The following is a 17,640-nucleotide window of genomic DNA, read 5'->3' as shown; positions in this document are numbered from 1 at the left end:
CTTTCTTTCTTCCTCTCTTCAACCAGGTGCCTCCTATATGGGCCCCTACGTCTTTGTTGAAAGCCAGGGAGTTCCCTCACTGCGGCGCTCCCATTACAGCTGTTGTGTCTTATGGCTTTTTATTCCTATGTGAAGGTGAATAAGGCTCATGTAGGGATACAAGCCACTAAACACACAGTGATAAATCGGCTTGAAATGACTTGTCTGTTAGTCAACAACAGATACGTGAAGTTAATCAAACAGCCAAACTTTGTTTCCTGTTTGTGATGTGCATTTGCATAAACAGTTGAAGCTCTTATTTGGGTAATTATTGAGCCATTGTGTATGCATGATTATGGAATGATGTGTCATTGTTTTTGAGCAAAGTCATTACTGTTTACTCTAGACAGAAAAAAGAAGTTATTCAGAATGCGTTATTGTCATTAGATCGTAGTGTGGAGTTACTGGAGGGAAACTAATCAAAACAAATGAATGGATTTAGGAATTAAATACAGTGAGGTTCAAAAGTCAGAGACCATACTGAAAAAATGGGATTCAAAATCTAATTCCAACTTGGAAATAATCAAGGTTTAGGATTTTGTGATACTTTACAAAAAAATGAGTGAAACAAATAAGCAAATTTGTGACATTTGAGCACTTCCACTGTACTGAAGCAGTACTGAATACTATTTAGAACATTCTCAAATCATGCTGGATTAAATGATGATCAGGTTTTACACAACACAGTTTCTTCTGTCATAAAAGGTATTTCTAAGTATTTAGTTTGTGTCTTAAACTATCAATTCAACTTTTCACTCTAATTGTTATGCTTATGGTATCATTTGAAATGGAAAAACAAATCCAAAATAGAAGCATTTTTACTAGTGGCCTGCGTTTTGGACCCCACTATATGTATACATTTGTTACACGATTGCTTTTGAAGACGTCGTGTCTTTTTCCGGATCAAAGTTGTCATTCTCCCTACTAAAAACAAGTTGTCAACCCTTGATGGCTCTATGATCTTCACCTTTTCACTGTGAATGTCAATTTAAAGTGATCATTAAATGTGAATTCAAAGGATACAGTGTAGTTCTTGACTGATTAAAAAAACATGTACTCTGTATTTCTTATTGCACACTTAACACAGTTCATTCTTTCACCTTATATTGTGAGAAGTCTCTACATTTGTAAGCACACATTTTCACTGCATGAAATAAGGAAACCATCAGAATGAGAAAGAAACAAAAGACTTGATGCAAAAAAATTTAATAACCAAGTTTATATGATGCACTTTGTGATCCACTCATAAGCCTTCAGTAGGCTATGTATTTTGCTTTCTTTTTTTTCTCTTCATCTTTTGCACATTATTAAAATAGAACTTTGACATTTATGCATTGCACTGGAAATAATCAACCTACAATATTATACAATATAAGATACATATAAACATGACAAAGCACCTTTTGTTCTAGTAAATAGTAATTATTAAAGAACTGGGGGACATATAGATGATCGTGTGGGGTTTATGTATGGTAACATCAGTGCATGGGAAGAATTCTTAAGGGATTCATGCGCAATAATAGCACCTGAGTTCATACTATAGATGAAATCAAACTAAATACAGTTCTGGAAAAGGCTTTTCCCTTGCCCTCCTCTGAACAGATCAAATTAGGACTCAAATGAACCCTTTCATTTTGATTGATCATACACAGTATATTCTTGTGTAGTTTCCTCTAAAACGGAGTACCAGCAATGATTTGATAAGTGTAATTGCTACATGTTCCCTTCAGTTATAAGACATTGTGTTCACATTACACAAATAATAATAATTATTATTATAAAATAACATAGCACCAATTAGTGATGATACAAAAGCTAATACTAATGAGTGTCTCCGCAATACAGTAAAGAAAAAGAGTATGAAGGAGTAATTCTCTGAAGCATATAAAATAAAGTACATTGACATGATCCAGACTTAGGATGTCTTTTGGTCCTGTTGCTAGGAAAACATCTAAGAACATGTAATGTTAAAGTGTCATGCATTATTTGGAAAACAAATATTCTCAGTTCATTTTCAAGTAAATTCTTTTCCAAAAAACTTTCTTTGTTGTTGATGAAATACAGTCTCTTAGAGATAATGCTCCACTATAAAATAGAGAAAATAAATTTGTAACCAACATATTCATCCTATATTCATACATTTTGTTGTTGGTCTTCACATATATGTAAATACACATTTACAAGAGGAATGCAATAAAGTGACTAAACAAGGAGTTAAATTATTTCACAGAGGAGGGCCATACAATCCTAGTCTCATGAATAAACTGCCTTAATCACATGCCTAGTGGATCACTTAATTACCTCCCCGTTAATAGCATTCATTTAATCCTTAATTGATTCAGAAGTGTCCTTCCTTAAAGGAATTTTAAAGCTAGTTAGTCTTTGGCCAAACAGCTGGCTGAGGAGGTTGTTTTGTGACTCTGCAGTACGGTATGAGTGAGTCTCTATGGATCTGACCCCTGGCTTGGACCGTGATTTGTTAAAGGAATTGTTCAGGGTGGAGATCCTGGAAGTGGGGGAATGGATGGGTCTCTTAGGAATGTTCTTTTTCCCTTTGCAATCTCCGGTGAAGTGACGCACAATCTCAACCTTTTTTGGTGAGAAACTATCTACAGAACCTTTCTTCAGTTGAAGGCCCAGATTAGATGAACCATATTTATGCTTGGAGATTATTTTGTTACTGACTGTGTCATCCTTTACTGATGTAAGCACTGGATAGTCATTGGGAAGTTCGTTTTTCCTTTGTCCATCAATATTTTCAAACCTGCTAGGTCTGAACTTCTTTTTGGCCCTTGGGTCAATCCCCAAATTTTCCCTTGCAGTTGGAGATTGTGTTCTCTGAGAGCTGTGAGTTGTCTTAAGATCTTTCCTCTTCTTCTGTTGCTTGGTTGAGTCCTTGTCTTCACATGTGTTAGAGCTGTTGGTGTGACGTGCAGAATCAGTGGTACTAAGGTTATTTTCAAGACTTTGTTTCATAGTTTCCTCATATTTGACCATAGTTATGTGCTTAGCCAGAGCAGTAGTTAGCTGTTCACTGTGATGAGTATGAACATCTTGTTTATTTTCATTTCTCTTGATGGAGAATAAAGCCTCAATTGTTTGATCCTGCTTCAAGTCGCTTGTCTCGTTTGAAGACTGCTTCACAGATGACAGTTCAAGGTCATTGCAAGATGAGAGCCCTTGCATTCCTTGTTTTGGTAAACTTGTATCTGTTTGACCGCACAATTGAATGGTGCATTGACTTGATTGCCTTATTTCCCCTTGTTCACTCGCATTTTCGAGGTTTGCTGAAGGGTTTGTCTCCACCCTGTCTTCGTTAAGTTTGGTAACGCTTGAAATGTCAATATCGGAAACTAACGATGTCGTTGGAATTGTGCAACAGTCATCTTCTATTTTAACGTCACAAATCTCTGTCAGAGCTCCTTTGTCAATTGCACTGACTTCCCTGGGCTCGTCTGCTTGCATTTCATAAGATGGAGAAGAGCTTTCATTTTCTTCCTTTAGCTCTGTTGATGGAAAGCTCTGTTCCACAGAATCTGTTTGCACTGTACACTCGATAATATCCCTGGCAACTTCAGAGAAGTCCTCAGCCTCATCTTCTATTTTTACACTAGTATTGTTTGTTTCTGTAGAATGTTCCTCAGTAGTGTTCTGTACAGTGTCATCTATGATGGGCAACACCGATTTGATACCTTGCTTGTGTGACACTGTGACGTCTAAGCTGCTCTCAGTTGCTTTCCTTTTCTTGTTTGGTGGTGTGTCAGATTGATCATCTTTTGAATTAAAAGGCTTGCGAGGTCTCACGACTCCCCTGAACTTGAAAATCTGGTTCCCTCCAGCAAGGTGTTTCTCCATGTGGCGATCAAACTGTTCCTTTTTTGAAAACGTGTAGTTGCAGGTACTGCAGATGAACGACTTCTTGATTACATGCATGACATCAGCACAGAGTTCACAAGTATATAGTGTGGTGTGCTTTGAGTCTGGCTCATCTGTCTCCGCATGTTCCTTTTTAAGGTGGTCTTTAAGCTCCTTTCCCTCTTGGTAGGACACTGGACATTTATGACAAAGGAAAATCTTTTGCAAGCTGTGCACCACTAAATGGCGCTGGAGCTTGAAAGGCTTTGGAAACTGCTTGCCACAGTGGTGACAGTCCCTTGAAGGGTCTTTGCAGTTAGGATGCATCTCAGCATTTTTGGAAGAAGTCTCTGCTTTAGGTAGAACCTCAAGCGTTGTCAGTGTGCAATGTTTACTTCCTCCCCCAATACTCATTTTAGTCTTCAGAATTGTGGAAGCCTCCTCTGGAACCTTTGGCTCTTGTCCATTAACATCAAAAGTTGTTCTCCCTTGCTTAGATGATGGTTTAACATTGTTTTTTGAAGGTCTGCTGTGCCGATGTTGCATTATTGAAGATATGAAGTTCTTCACAGCATTTTCCTGCATGAAACACCCAGGCATGTCCAAGAGGGAACTCTGAGACTGCCCTCTTCTTGCAAACTGTGTGGCATGCTCACGCAAGTGTTCATTGTACATCCAGACATCTGAAATTTCTTTCAAACACATGCCACAAGTCCAAACACCTGCTTTGTTTTTGGCATGTTTCTCCCTGAGATGGTCCCTAAGCTGTTCCCGGGAGGTAAACTTGCGCTGGACACACATATAGCAAGTTGGGGGAGGTGATGGATTGTGAGAAAGCTTGTGGAAGTCGAGCTCACCTAAGGTGAGAAACCATGTGAAACACACCTTGCATTTGTACTGCTTATCCTTTGGTTTGAGTCCAGATTCCATGCGTTTCCTACACTTCCGTTCCATAGGCTTTTTGCTAGGTCTTACAGGGTCTTTCAGTTCTTTGCTTGCAATGGTCGCAACCAAAGGCATATCTCTCTCAGGCTCAAAAAATGGTACAGGAATCTGAACTGTAGTGTTATGGTTTGGTATGTCAATGCTTGGTGAACAAGATTCATTTTCTTGAATACCGACCAGTCGTATAGGGCAAGCTGTAGTAGGTACCTCTGGTTTACAATCTTCCTGAGGAACTGATGACACTGTGTTGTCTGGCACAGTGCAGTCATGTGAATCATCCTGGTGCTCTAAGGTTTTTCTAATTGTGCCCTCATTCTCATATAAGAATTCTTTAATTCCAGTTTCTGCATTTTCCTCGTAACCAGCCTGCTGATCCATTAAGTTATCTTTTGAGTGAGAAGCATCCTCTATAGAACTATTGACTAAGCTTTTGGGAGTCGTTGCATGCATGTTATCATTGTCTATTGATATGGTTTCGTATTCACAAGTGTCACTTGTGCCGTTGGTGAACATGTTTCCCAACTTGTTGTCTTTAGACTCTGCATATTTATCAATTAAGGCACAAGTGGGTGGATAGTCTAAAACTATACAGGACAATTGTTTTTGCTTTTTGTTGCTTTTACCATAGACCCTTGCACATTTCTTTCTTTTCCTGTCGTCATTTCTTGGGAATAATTGAGAAAAAGTATTTTCATCATCAAAGAAAGCCTTGAGATCAGGTCCAATTCCTAAAGTACCAGTAAGCATGTGACTGTCTTCTGTGGGAGAACAGGTGTTCTCACGCTTGATATCCACAGTAGAATCTCCAAGTGGATAGTGGATATCTTCTGTCTGAACAGATTTTGGGTTAATATCACAATACTTTACAACATCGTCAATGTCATATGCATCACCTTTCTTATGCAAATTGGAAGGCTCTGTGGAAGAAGTTGTTTCTTCCTTTTGCTCTTCAGTGCTGATCTGTTCCTCTTGCACATTAACTTCGTGATAGCTGTGACTGCTTACTGGGATCTGTTTTTCAGGTGACTTAGGAGAGTTTTGTTGCACTATTGAGGAGGAATCCGGAGAGAGAGCCTGCAAGATATCTGTTTTAAGAGTACTGAGTATTTCATCTGAAAAATTATCCTGCTTTACCAGTTGTGGACCAAACATTTCATTGCTGATGTCCATGTTTTTGATACTGTTATTCGCTTTTTCATTAACAAGAGTTGTCTGATCAGTATCACAACTTTCTGAGGTCTTTGACATATTAATATCACTTGCAATCCCCTCAGAGATCAAATGTGCATCCGCTTGCTGCCCTTGTCCATCTGAGATTTCACTTGAATGTGAAAGAACTGCTGGACCCATTACATCCATGCTATCTTTCAGTGCTTTTTCTGTGGGGCGTGACATATTATAAATGGGCATGGACACTTGACTACTCATATTTACATTTTCACTGGGTGAAATCCCTTCAGTCTTTACTACATGCTTCATGGCTTTATGTCTTTTAAGTCCAGGTTGTGTACGGAAGAACATTGCACATATTTCACACTGAAATTTTCCTTGAATTGCATTCTGTGTACCACCCTTTTTAGGTGAGGATTTTGTCTCACTTGACTTTAAACTATTATGTCCTTCATTTTGGACAGATGTGCATGCAAGACCCATGGATACTGCTTTTTCACAAGGTATCAGAGGTTTAGATGTCTCCTTAACATCTAACATGGTGGACCTCTGCATTGCATCATGCTCATTGGTGATCATCTGACTGTCCATCTTCTCAGAATCTACTTTCTTCAGAAGTGTGAGTTGCAGATCCATGTAATCAACAGTTTCATGTGGAACAAGAGTACCATTCATGTCACTCTGGTTAAGTTTTGAGACTTGTTGAGTGTCAATTGGAGTTACATCATCAACATAATTGCTGCAGGAAGCCGAGACATTTGAATATTTAATATCATTTTGGATGTTTTCATCCATAGAGTTTTCGGGTATATCAAGTCCAATCAGGTGGCCCTGGATATTTGGGTCTGGTTCATTTGCATTATACAGTAGGCTGGATGACAATGGTTTATCAAGAGAGAAAGCACAGGCATTGAGAATGTAATTGTCTGTGGAGTTTGATTTGGCATCAGACTGTTCGTTTCCTTTGTTTAAACATGTAGAGGTAAAGTTGTTGTCATTGAAGCGTGCTTCACTGTAATTCAGGGGGCTAAGTTTCAAATCATACAGTGCACCTGCATCCTGAGAACCATCCAATGGCCCAGATTGCTGAGAAGTCTCACAAAAAATTTGTTTTGAGATGCTGTCCTCCACAGACAACAGTATTCCAGAGCTAGAAATTTTACTCTCTGAGATTTTTACTAAGTCTTGATGGGGAACACATGAATTATCTAGTTCTGGTGTTGCTGAATCAGAAGCATCTACGGACCTGAGTACTGAGTTGTCGTCTTCTAGGTCTTGTCTGTTTTTGCTCAGTTCAGGGGTAACTGTGCCTGGTAGTGAACCATTATCTCTCAGTTCACAAGGGCTTTCGATAGAGTTGTTAGAAAACTGTGGTGCCTGAGTCACAGTATAAAGTTGAGTTCTTTGCTCAATGTTCTTCTTTTGATTCTCTTCACATTCTGATTGTACAGATAATGTCATATCAGGCATGGCCCTCTCCACATTCTCTGTACAGATATGTTCATCTTGAACTACAGGAAGATGTTTAGGAGAAACCACCTGTTGTGTATTATTTAATTGTGAATGGTCTGACACATTGTCTTGACAAAGAAGAGACTTGATGTTTGAAAGGGGTGGTTGGATGTTTGTATCAGAGGGACAGTCTGTTGTTCCACCTTCTTTGTCAGATGCTTGCCTGTTGCCTTCAGAAATGAGTTCTGGCTTTGCAATTAGAGCTGAATCTTCATCACATTTCTGTGTTTTTTCAATACACAAGGTGTTTTTGTCTTTTGGAATGGTTGGGGATGTTGAAAAGTGTGATATTTTGGAGAAGTCTGGACTTTTCGAAATATACGTTGAGTCTTTTACGTCAAACTGTGTATCACACTCAGCATTCTCGGTTTGGCTGACAGAAGACTCACACTTGTGTTCATACCTAGAGACTGAAGACTTCTCTGAGTGAATTTCATTTGAGTTCACACAGCATGCAGTTTGTGGACTCCTAAAGGAGCTCTCAGCAAGCTGTTGTTCATTAGCTACTAATTCTTCATTGTGAAGTGTGTCATTACTAGTCTCATATAGGCTGGATTTTGTTTCCTTTCCTGACCCTGAAATGTCACTGGTTTTCTCTTCTAGTTTATCTGAAAATGTGTTTGTCTCCACTGAGAACTTTATGAGCTCTCCTTCTGTGTTTCTAAACTCTACATGTTCAGACTCAATGTGTTCTGAGTGTTCATTGTCTTTTTCATGTTCCTCAGGAACCACACACTCTTGATTAGGAGATGACTGAGGTGATGTAAAACCTGAAGACAAAGAATCTGAGATTACTTCCAAACTCTTCATCAGATTTTCTGTGTAAATTTCATGTTCAAGCATCTCTTCTGACTTGTCCAAGCACTCATTATTTTCTGTTTTGTCATCTAGGTGCAGAGGTGAACTGTTTTCAGTGTTTAATTCGGTGAGCCCCATGCTGCCCTTTATATCCAAATGTTCATGTCCTGAATCAGATGGTGTGTTGATAGTAGAGGAATGTGTTGGTGTATGAAGACCTTGCTGTCCACACATCAATCCAAATGGGAGTGGACTAGACCATGGTAAGTCAGGTTCTGAGAACAGTGCTGAATGAGAGTCTATTGGTCTGGCAATTTCCAGGTTCTCTGAGGAACAGTTTATCTGCAAGCTACTGCCCTCATCTTCACTTTCAGGGTCAAGTCTCAGTGGAGAGAATTTGCTCATGGTAAGCTGTTTTGGCAGCTCACAGTCTAATGGTGGAGGGCTGTTGGGCTTGGCTGTTTGCAGCTGACTCTCAAGCTCTGTAACAATTCTTTTTATTTCCAGATCATCAACTGACACACTGTTGAGATTTGGAGTGTAGTCCATTAATTTATCTGACAAAGCAAATGGGACATGGTTAAAATTGGTCTTATTCTCATTTGAGTCAGAATCCTCTTTGTACTGAGAAATCTCATCTGGTAGCACAGGACTAACATTAACCATCAGATTCCAGTCTCTCTGCTCTAAGAATGGTGAGAATGACGACTCAAAAAGTTCCTTCTTATCTGTTGTGGTTTCCAGAGGACTAAAGCTTTCTTTGGCAAGCTGAATATCTGGATAAAGATTGTTCTCAAAACCTCCCACAGAAAGGTCGCCAAACATTGACGATGTGTCAAAAGAAAGGGGTGATTTTATAAGACTTTGATCATGTTCCGAAGGATAGGGAATGAGACATTGCACATCCTTTTGTGCTGCAGCATCATGGACTTTTGAAGGTGATAAGCAGACTTTGTCCACAAGTGAAGTGCAATAAGGTGGGGGTTCAGGGAATAGATAATTTGAGCTTCTGTTGGCTTCTTCACTTGATGTGTTGTTATTGCTGGCTTTCTCAAAAATGGGTGCTGAAAATTCAGAACTGTTTGTTCTCTTGTGCGATTTACCCTTTGATGCAACAGCATCTTTTTTTAGTGTAAAAACATGGCTAGAATCTCTATTGTTTGTTGTTTCCATTCGATTCAGTGTTATACCAGACTCTCTTGGTGATGTGATATTTTGTGGGTAATCTTTTTTGAATGACTCTTCCGTGGTTGCAAGAATTCCTGCCTCAAAACCATAGTGGTCCCCTTTTTCCTCTATTTCCACTCTAGTGGTTTTGAATCTTGCAAGGCTGACAGTACTTTTAGTCAATGTATGCTCCGATGCAGTCTCTTCAGTCTTACAGATAATGCTTGAACATTTTGAAGAAGTGAATCGATCCTTGTGCTCAGTGAGTAGTATCTTATCAGTGCTGTACCTTTTTGTATTTTTTGTGAAGGTCAAAGCAAGTGATGTGCTAGACTCTTTCCGTATCCTTGGCGGGGATTCCTCATACACATTCTGCTCAAGAGAGTCTTGATCTTTCCTCTGTACTTCTGTTCTTTTCTCAGAGTCTGAATCTGTATGATCAATACTTTTTGGGCTACTAATGCTGTCGCTACAAATACTTATTGATGTGCTGAGTTCACTGCTTGTGGAAGACCTACTGCTCCGTCTTCGTAGCCTTTGGTGACCAGGGTTGTCTTTCATCAAGGATGGAGAGACATCCAAATCTTTCTTGGGATCAAAGCACTCATTTTTGTTTTGTTTCCATGAACTTTCCCGGCTCTTGTCAGCACGAATCCTCCCCTTGCACTCTTTAGTGTATGTGTACTTGCAGCGAATGCTCTGGCTGAGACGTCCCTGACTGGCTATCTTTACAGGCTCACAGTCATCATCTGAGTCAGAAACGTAATCATATTCCCTGAAAGTTGGGTTCTGCACCGTGGGAGTCACTCTCTCCATCACAAGTGAAAACTGCATGTTTTTGGTGCCCTTTACATGGAGTTTATGCAACTTGTTCTTTTGTTGAACAATTTTGTGAATAAGCTCTTTACTCCAGCTTCCACCTGTCCTTTTCCTTTTTCCTTCTGTTGCTATTGGTTTCTGAGCTGTTGGACTTTTGTTGGCACAAGTGGATTTGGGACATGTTTTAACTAATGCTGTGCTGCTTTGCAATCTTTTAAGCCCACATCTTGCAGAAAAATTGCTTGATAAAAGAAGTTTAGAACTGTAATCATTGTTGTGTTCTGTTTGTTCTGACTTTCTTGCTTCCCACTCAATTTGTGTGCAATTTGACTCCTGCGACTGGGACTCTTTTGGAGAGGATTCTGCTTTGGGGCCTTCATTTTGTATCAACTCTTGTTGGCTTTCTTTGTAAGGGATATCTGTGTGTTTGCTGTCTGAACTAAGGCTGTCTAAGTCTGAGTCAAAGGTATATTTGCAGTGAGCTTGAGATCTCTCACAGGATGTTGATTCATTGTTAGTCCTACCTTCAAATATTGTGGAGTCTTTGGTAGTCAAAGTCTGTCTTGTTGATGTACATTTAGTAGTGGTCAGGTCATCATCAACAAATGCATCAATAAAGCTGCTATCAATTTCTGCATTGTCTGACTGATAGCCTAGTCCATTCAAAGCCTCTGTGATAAGGCTATCCAATTTGGGATCTTCCATTTCTAACTCTGGCAGGGGTGCAGATGGTAGCAGCAGTTTCATTGAATCATCTTTTATATCTCCTTTGGTTTCATTATCTGGCACTATTTCCCCATTCTTGTTCAGTCCAAGCAAAGACAGATGCAAATCTGAAGAACTCCGCAAAATTGCGTAACTGGATCCAGATGACATGGCTTTTGTATGGTCCGTCTGAAACTTCCTTATGTCTTCCACTTTTGGCACATCTTTTAAGTCATTTTGTGCAAATGTATGCTGTCCACAGTATTGCTTATGGTCAAGAAAAGAGACAAGATTATTAAAATTCTGATCACATTGCTTGCATGTCAGAAGCACATCCAGTTGGTCAAGGTTTGCTGAGACTAATGATGTGGCAAGTTGGTGGGCAGAGTATGGAGGTGGGGGATGGTTTTCTGTTCTGTAGGTTTCCAAACAACCTTTCCCATTGTCCATGTTGGACTTTGAATGCCTGTTATGTGGCATGAAACTTGCCGTGTTTTCTTTGGCTCTTTCTTGTTTATAGTGCAAGCCTCTGGATGCTTCTGAATGATAGAGATGCTGGTTAGTGTTCATGTTATTGGATGATATCAATACTTTATCCTGTTGCTGCTGATAAAACGGAGGGGACAGAACCTTTGAAATTTGGCTGTCATCAGAGTTACTGTTGACAGAGTTTGTGGATGCTGGGGAGAGTGATGAACATGTACTGCTAGATGCTGGTATTTGAGTAGGTGAATGTGAAGGAGAGTCATATGGTGACACCATCTTCAGCCCTAAGGGTGCTACATGTAATGGATGGTAGCTACAGTTTCTTGATGTCACTGGCACTGGGTGGTTAATACCGAAGTACAATGACTTATTCTTGGCATCACCGACCTGGCCTTGATTTGTATCCACCTTGTTTGTAAAATGACAGGGTGGAATTGTGTTGCAGCCTTGATTGACACTGTCCTGCTTTTGGTTTGGGAAGCCCTCATTTTTCTTCTTGTTGAGAAAGTTGTTAGAATCTTTATGGTTGCCGTTTTTGTGTTGCTTACTGTCATCTTGCCAGTCTGATGGGCCTATCAAAAAAGTAAGCTGCTGATTGCTCAATTGTCTGGAGAGATCAATCCTGTTTTGGTTTGGCATGGCAGTTGTGAAGCGTATCTGCTGCCAAGGCATACGGCCATTAATGCCAGTGTTTTGTCTTTGTTCTGGTGCAGGTTGGTACTGAACGGGGTAAGGCATGGAGGTCTGGTCTATGAGTGGGGGTGGAAAGTTTTTATTTGGTCCTTCCCATGGATGTGATACCCTGCCGTGGTGTTTACTTGAACTTTTGTCAAGAGGCCCTGGGCTGATGTGAATACCATTATGTGGGGGGCTAATTACATGTATTTGTGAACTTGAACCTTGTGCAATATTTCTAATATGATGAACACTGCCTTGAATAAGAACTCTCTGGCTGGTAGTACCATTTTTAAGATGACAGCCTTTCTGGCCCACTACTGCGAAGCCTGTGTCTCTGTCTATTGGACTAAAAGACTCTGATTTATCTGAAACACTCTTACTCTGCTCTGTTTGGCGAGTGCTTGATGCTGAGCTCTCGTCATTGCTGGGAACAGAAGATGACATACCATGTTGTGTCTGCATGTACTGGGGTGGTTTAGGATGTAACTGGTATGACTGCCTGTCCTCTACCTGGTCATTACCAAACTGTGCACTAGTTTGCATGGCCTCATGGCCCTCTGAAGAGGACAGAAAGGAGAAAGAATTATGGGAAACCTGGTTAGGGGCAAGAGAAATATTGTAGTCTTGAGACTGTGTATTGCGATCATTGGGAAAGGAATCAGAGGCTGACTCCTCTAACAATGGGTATCCATACTGAAATGGCATAGGCGTAAAACTGCCATTGGTCTTGTTCAAGTCCACAAGGTTGTTTGGCTTTTGTGAAGTAAGGCCAAAACTAGTGTTTCTGAAAGTCCTATCTGGAGACTGCCACGTGTCTGTTTCACTCAGCTGAAAGTCAGGGAATAAAGTTTCATTGGCAGGTTGTGTACTGTTGCTCTCGATTGGGCTGGGCTTCTTTTGCGGAGTAGATGGTAGATTCTGATGAGCAGGTCCTCCAGAGGTGGCGCCAACCGCCTGTGAGGTATAACTTTGGGAAGTAAGGTTAGGCAAGCCCTCATGGAAGCATCTGAACTGTAGTTCTTCCTGCTGCAGTTCGGCCTCTCGCTCTGGAATACTTGGCACATGGAAGCGGTAGCTGCCTGAGACGGGACCTCTGTTGGACTCTAGCTTCTTTGGAGGTGAAACTTTCTGCTGGGGATAGGCTATCCCAATTGTGGGATTTGAGCGTGGGTTTGTAATACTCAGTCTGTACAACTGCTGCGGGTTGCCACGCTCTTTCCCAGACTTTCTACTCTTGTCTCTATTGCGACTCTTTCCACTAGGCGACTGAGGGCTGTCCTTGCCGCTTGGCCATGTCCTGTTGCTATTGAACGAATGATTCTGCAGTGACTTAAAATCAATCTTTCCAGCCTGCTGTGGGCGAATCACAGCCTCACGTTGCTGCGTGTTGTCCCTCTCTTTTTCTGCAAACTTAGCAATATTGTTCACAGCCTGTGGCTCCAGACTCACATTTTGAAAGTGCTCAGGGGACTGTGTTAAGCTTTTGTGCTCCACAGCCTTCTTATCCTGTTTTTTGGACTCATTATCCAGCTCTTTGGCAGCCAAGGACTGTTTAGTCTCTTCAGTCATGATGCCGGTATGGCTAGTTCAGCACGCTGGTCCTTATCTGCACAGGCTGTGACATGGACACATTGTGTTCCAGTCAGAATCAATAGGCCTGCAGTAACAGAAGCTCGAAGCACTGGATTATTTCCTCTCTCTTATCTCTTCATTTCCCTGATGATGGAATGTTCATGTCATTTGTGTGATCTGAAAATAGAAGAGAAAGGATAAGAAAATGTTATTCTCACTTTAATTTTCACTTTAGGTAATATTGCATTACTTTACAAATATGTAATGCACATAACGCTATAGAGAAATAACGTCATATTTACAAATATGCTATACAATTTTATCTATGAATAAATGTGAACTGTAATTGGATATGAGAGCAGAAATTTCAGGTGGTAAATTAGCTATTTTGTAGCATTGGGATATAGACAAGCAATTCCACTTCTCACCTGAAGAGGGCAGAATTGCATCAGTTTTGGCACACAGAGTAGGTCCATATCTCATTCACATAAATCAACAAGAATTGCAATTTTAAACATGAAACTGTACACAAACTGTACTGCACTAGTTACTACTACATAAAAGCTTCAGTTAAAAGACTATTAATTGTGTATGACCTTCTTTGGGTGCTACAGACATTGCTTATATTCAGGTTTACTTTGGCTAAGAGTGTTTTGGTTGTGGCCAGACTATAAGCAGCTGAGAGTTTGGCAGCTAAGTATCATTTCTCTGCTCGGAAAATCTGTGCATACAGTGCTTTTCAACTGCACACTTTCAGCAGCTGACCCTAGAAAAAAAAGGACATTTTCACAGTATATCGTTTATGGTGTATCGCTGAATTTTCAATCATGCATACTCTGTCTATAGGCCTATAACTTGCATTATTTTACAAATATGCAATACACTGACTACTGCAGCAAGCCTAGTACAGGCACTAAAGAGCACAAAAATGTTGGTTGCACTATTTTTGCCTCCCTTACTTTCACTTATTCTGACCCTAACCTTTCATCTCATTCCTACCTCACACAAATAAGTGCACTGCTGTATTTAATTCAGAGATGGGTTGTACGACAACTTGCATATGACAAAAAGACTTTGGGGAACTGTGTAATCCATCTTGACATCTATTTACTTCCATCGTCTTAGATGCCAGTACTTCACCTTTGGCTTCTTACACAGTTCTTCCACAATCACTGTTTTTCCTGTCAAATTTAATATGCTCTGTGTATGCAGTGCAATCAACTTTGCAGTGTTTCCTTGACATGGCCACAGGCTACAGAGATGGGCTCATCTCTCGATAAAATGGCCAGGTATGAGAGCTCTGCTATGACTCGTTTTAAAATGTGCATTACGCATTAGACTTGTTTTGAAGCAAATGAAGCATTTTGACAGACGGGCAATTCATAATGTTGAGTATAGGGTGAATATTTCAGTGGTAAAGTATGACTGATAAGGGTGTGGCACAACATACCTGGACCAAGAACAAACCCCAGAGGCTCTCTGTTAAAATAAATTATATATATAGCTTATGAATGCCCGTGCAGCCGTGAGCAACGTATCCAAAATATTGCCAAATATGCAATTTTACATTTTGCTTTGAAACCAAATCTTTCACCCTCGTCTTGTCAGTCAGCTCCTCACTCTCGTGATAAATGTGATGAAATCTGACTCCTGCCGCTGACCTGTACTGCAACTCGCGTTCGGCTCACGCTGCATTTAATTGTAGTGTCTGTTCTCTAACTGAACTAAATTATTTTTATTACTGAACAACGTGTGACACCGGTAACACAGACTGTTTAGAGATGGTATCATTCTCTGACATTTTATAAATAATAAGCCCATGTAGAGTGTTTTCTTTTCCTGTTTTATACTCCCTCTTTATATGAGTGTGCTTGTGTGAACCATCTACAGACTTTTACCAATCTGATCGGATCTAAACTCTGAAAATGATCAAATCAGTTTAAGACCTTGTTTCAGATGTGTCTTGTGACATCAAAGTAATGTCTGGCAAAATGGGGACAAAAGCGCAACAGTTAAAAGAATGGATCTCAGAACTATTCATATTAACTATTCCTTTAAGGCTGCACGCTTCTCAAAGGCTTTATCTCTTCCATCCTGTCATCCACCTGGCTCTGGTATTTAGCAGGTTGGTCTGGAGTCCAAGCCCTGCCTGGGTTTGGAAAGGGCTGTGAAAAGTCACATCCCCCCTTTAGCTCCTGTCATAGTCAAAGCTAGAGTGTCTGCTCGTTTCCCTGCAGCCTGAAGGATGACTCAACTCCACTCGACTGCTGGGAGCACCCTGCAGAGGCTAAGCTTGATCTGGCCGAGAGCCATACATCACGTCTCCCTTGGTGTTTGCCCAGGCCGGCCAGCCCCCTGGAACGGCCACAGAGGGGAACACAAGCTGACTGTGACAACAAAGACTACAGTTGCTGGAATCGCAGGGGCCTACTAGAACTATCACCAAAGCCAGAGCTGTCAGTGTACAAAGAATGCAGGGTCATTTATATCCTCACAACTGTCAGTTTGACTTCCCCACCCTACCTCTATTCTTCCTGTAGCCAGTCTTCGCCACACGCAGAACTTGAATTAATGCCCTGATCCATACACTAGTTAAAGTGCATATTTAGTGAAACTTTATCTCCTTGGTTAGCCAACTTTTTTTTTTTCTTTTCTTTTTTTACTCCTGTAAGATTAAAGTTTATGAGAACTTGGCCAGGAAATAAAGAGTGCCCATCATTTCATTACAAACTATGACTTGATATCAAATCCCGTGAGAGTTGTCTGAAAATGGCTCCATAAAACAGCATTTTAGGCAGTTTTATAAGTCAATTAAGGCAAGCTTGTGTGTTCCACAGCCCGGGTGTCAAATCAGCCTTCCCACACACTATCAAAAGCTCCATATGGTTGAGTCACACGCAGCTCAGGGCAGAGGGTTTGTTTGTGCGTCAATTATATGCATAAATATCTCTTGGCATGTGAACACAATCTCAAATGTTAATGTATTGGTGCGTCTTGGCTAAATGGGCTAAATGTCTGAGAAAACCTTAATTTTCTGGGATATCTTTTTCCCCCATGCAGGATGTACTGGTCTGAGCCACAATAAAACACTCCATTTACACCTCTGAGAAAATATCCTGTCAGATATCATCTCCAATTAAACCTCCATTAGTTCTCTTCTGTCTTTTCCCCCCGGCGATCCTTCTATTTATTACGGCATATGGCACCCAAGCAATTACCTGTCCATTACTTAGGCGTAAATGAATTATAAATCATCTTTATAACCTTGAGGTGTAAACTCCTGGGACCTGGAATGATTTGTTTGTTACTAATGGTATTGATTTTACTCCTGTGTGTGTAACTTAGACTAAATTCTGATAAATGTACACATGATTCACACCTGATACAGTGCACCCTGACACCCCAGCCAGCGCTTATGAACAATAAGTTACAGAAAGCCAAAACTATCATTTCTTTTCCACTGAGAAGGAAAACACTGGCATTAGCCAAAGCCTCACACAAAAGAGAAAGAAACTGAAATGTTAAACAAAAAGCCTGTAATAGCAATGTCCATCTTTAGGGCTGTCACACAATGCACATTGTAGACTTGTTTCCACACATAAGTACCCCCTCCACACATGCTCCATTCCAAAACCTAGTGTGTTGCCTACATAGATAGATTTCACTGATTTGAAATGCTCTACAAAGGTAGCAAATCTGTGCATCATACTTGGCATAAATAGCTCTCTTCACGTGAAGCATGTGATAGACTCAACACTGCTATGCTAATGATGCAGCGCTTTAATAATTCAGCTTGTCATTTCTTTCACTGAGCTCTGTGCAATGCACAGGAATCGTGTGAATTTGACCAGTGGGAGTGTGCCCATGATGCCTTAAAAATGCTCCCTATTTGGT

At 40.5% G+C, this 17,640-nt stretch overlaps 1 protein-coding gene across 4 annotated transcripts in view; it reads right to left on the bottom strand.

The window, feature by feature from the left end:
• Positions 1-1,237: 1,237 nt before the first annotated feature.
• The window catches only part of znf469 (zinc finger protein 469), a 463,873-nt gene continuing 447,470 nt past the window's right edge, over positions 1,238-17,640 (bottom strand). For all 4 annotated transcript variants that reach the window (XM_079809305.1, XM_079809306.1, XM_079809307.1 and 1 more), the window contains one exon: positions 1,238-13,923. In XM_079809305.1, the coding sequence (XP_079665431.1) occupies positions 2,362-13,743 (11,382 nt within the window). In that variant the 5' untranslated portion in view covers positions 13,744-13,923 and the 3' untranslated portion in view covers positions 1,238-2,361. The remainder of the gene's footprint in view (positions 13,924-17,640) is intronic.

This window comes from Gobio gobio, assembly GCF_949357685.1.
Source record: "Gobio gobio genome assembly, chromosome: 25".
Taxonomy (NCBI): Eukaryota; Metazoa; Chordata; class Actinopteri; order Cypriniformes; family Gobionidae; genus Gobio; species Gobio gobio.
This window is presented reverse-complemented; position numbering and strand designations above follow the sequence as displayed.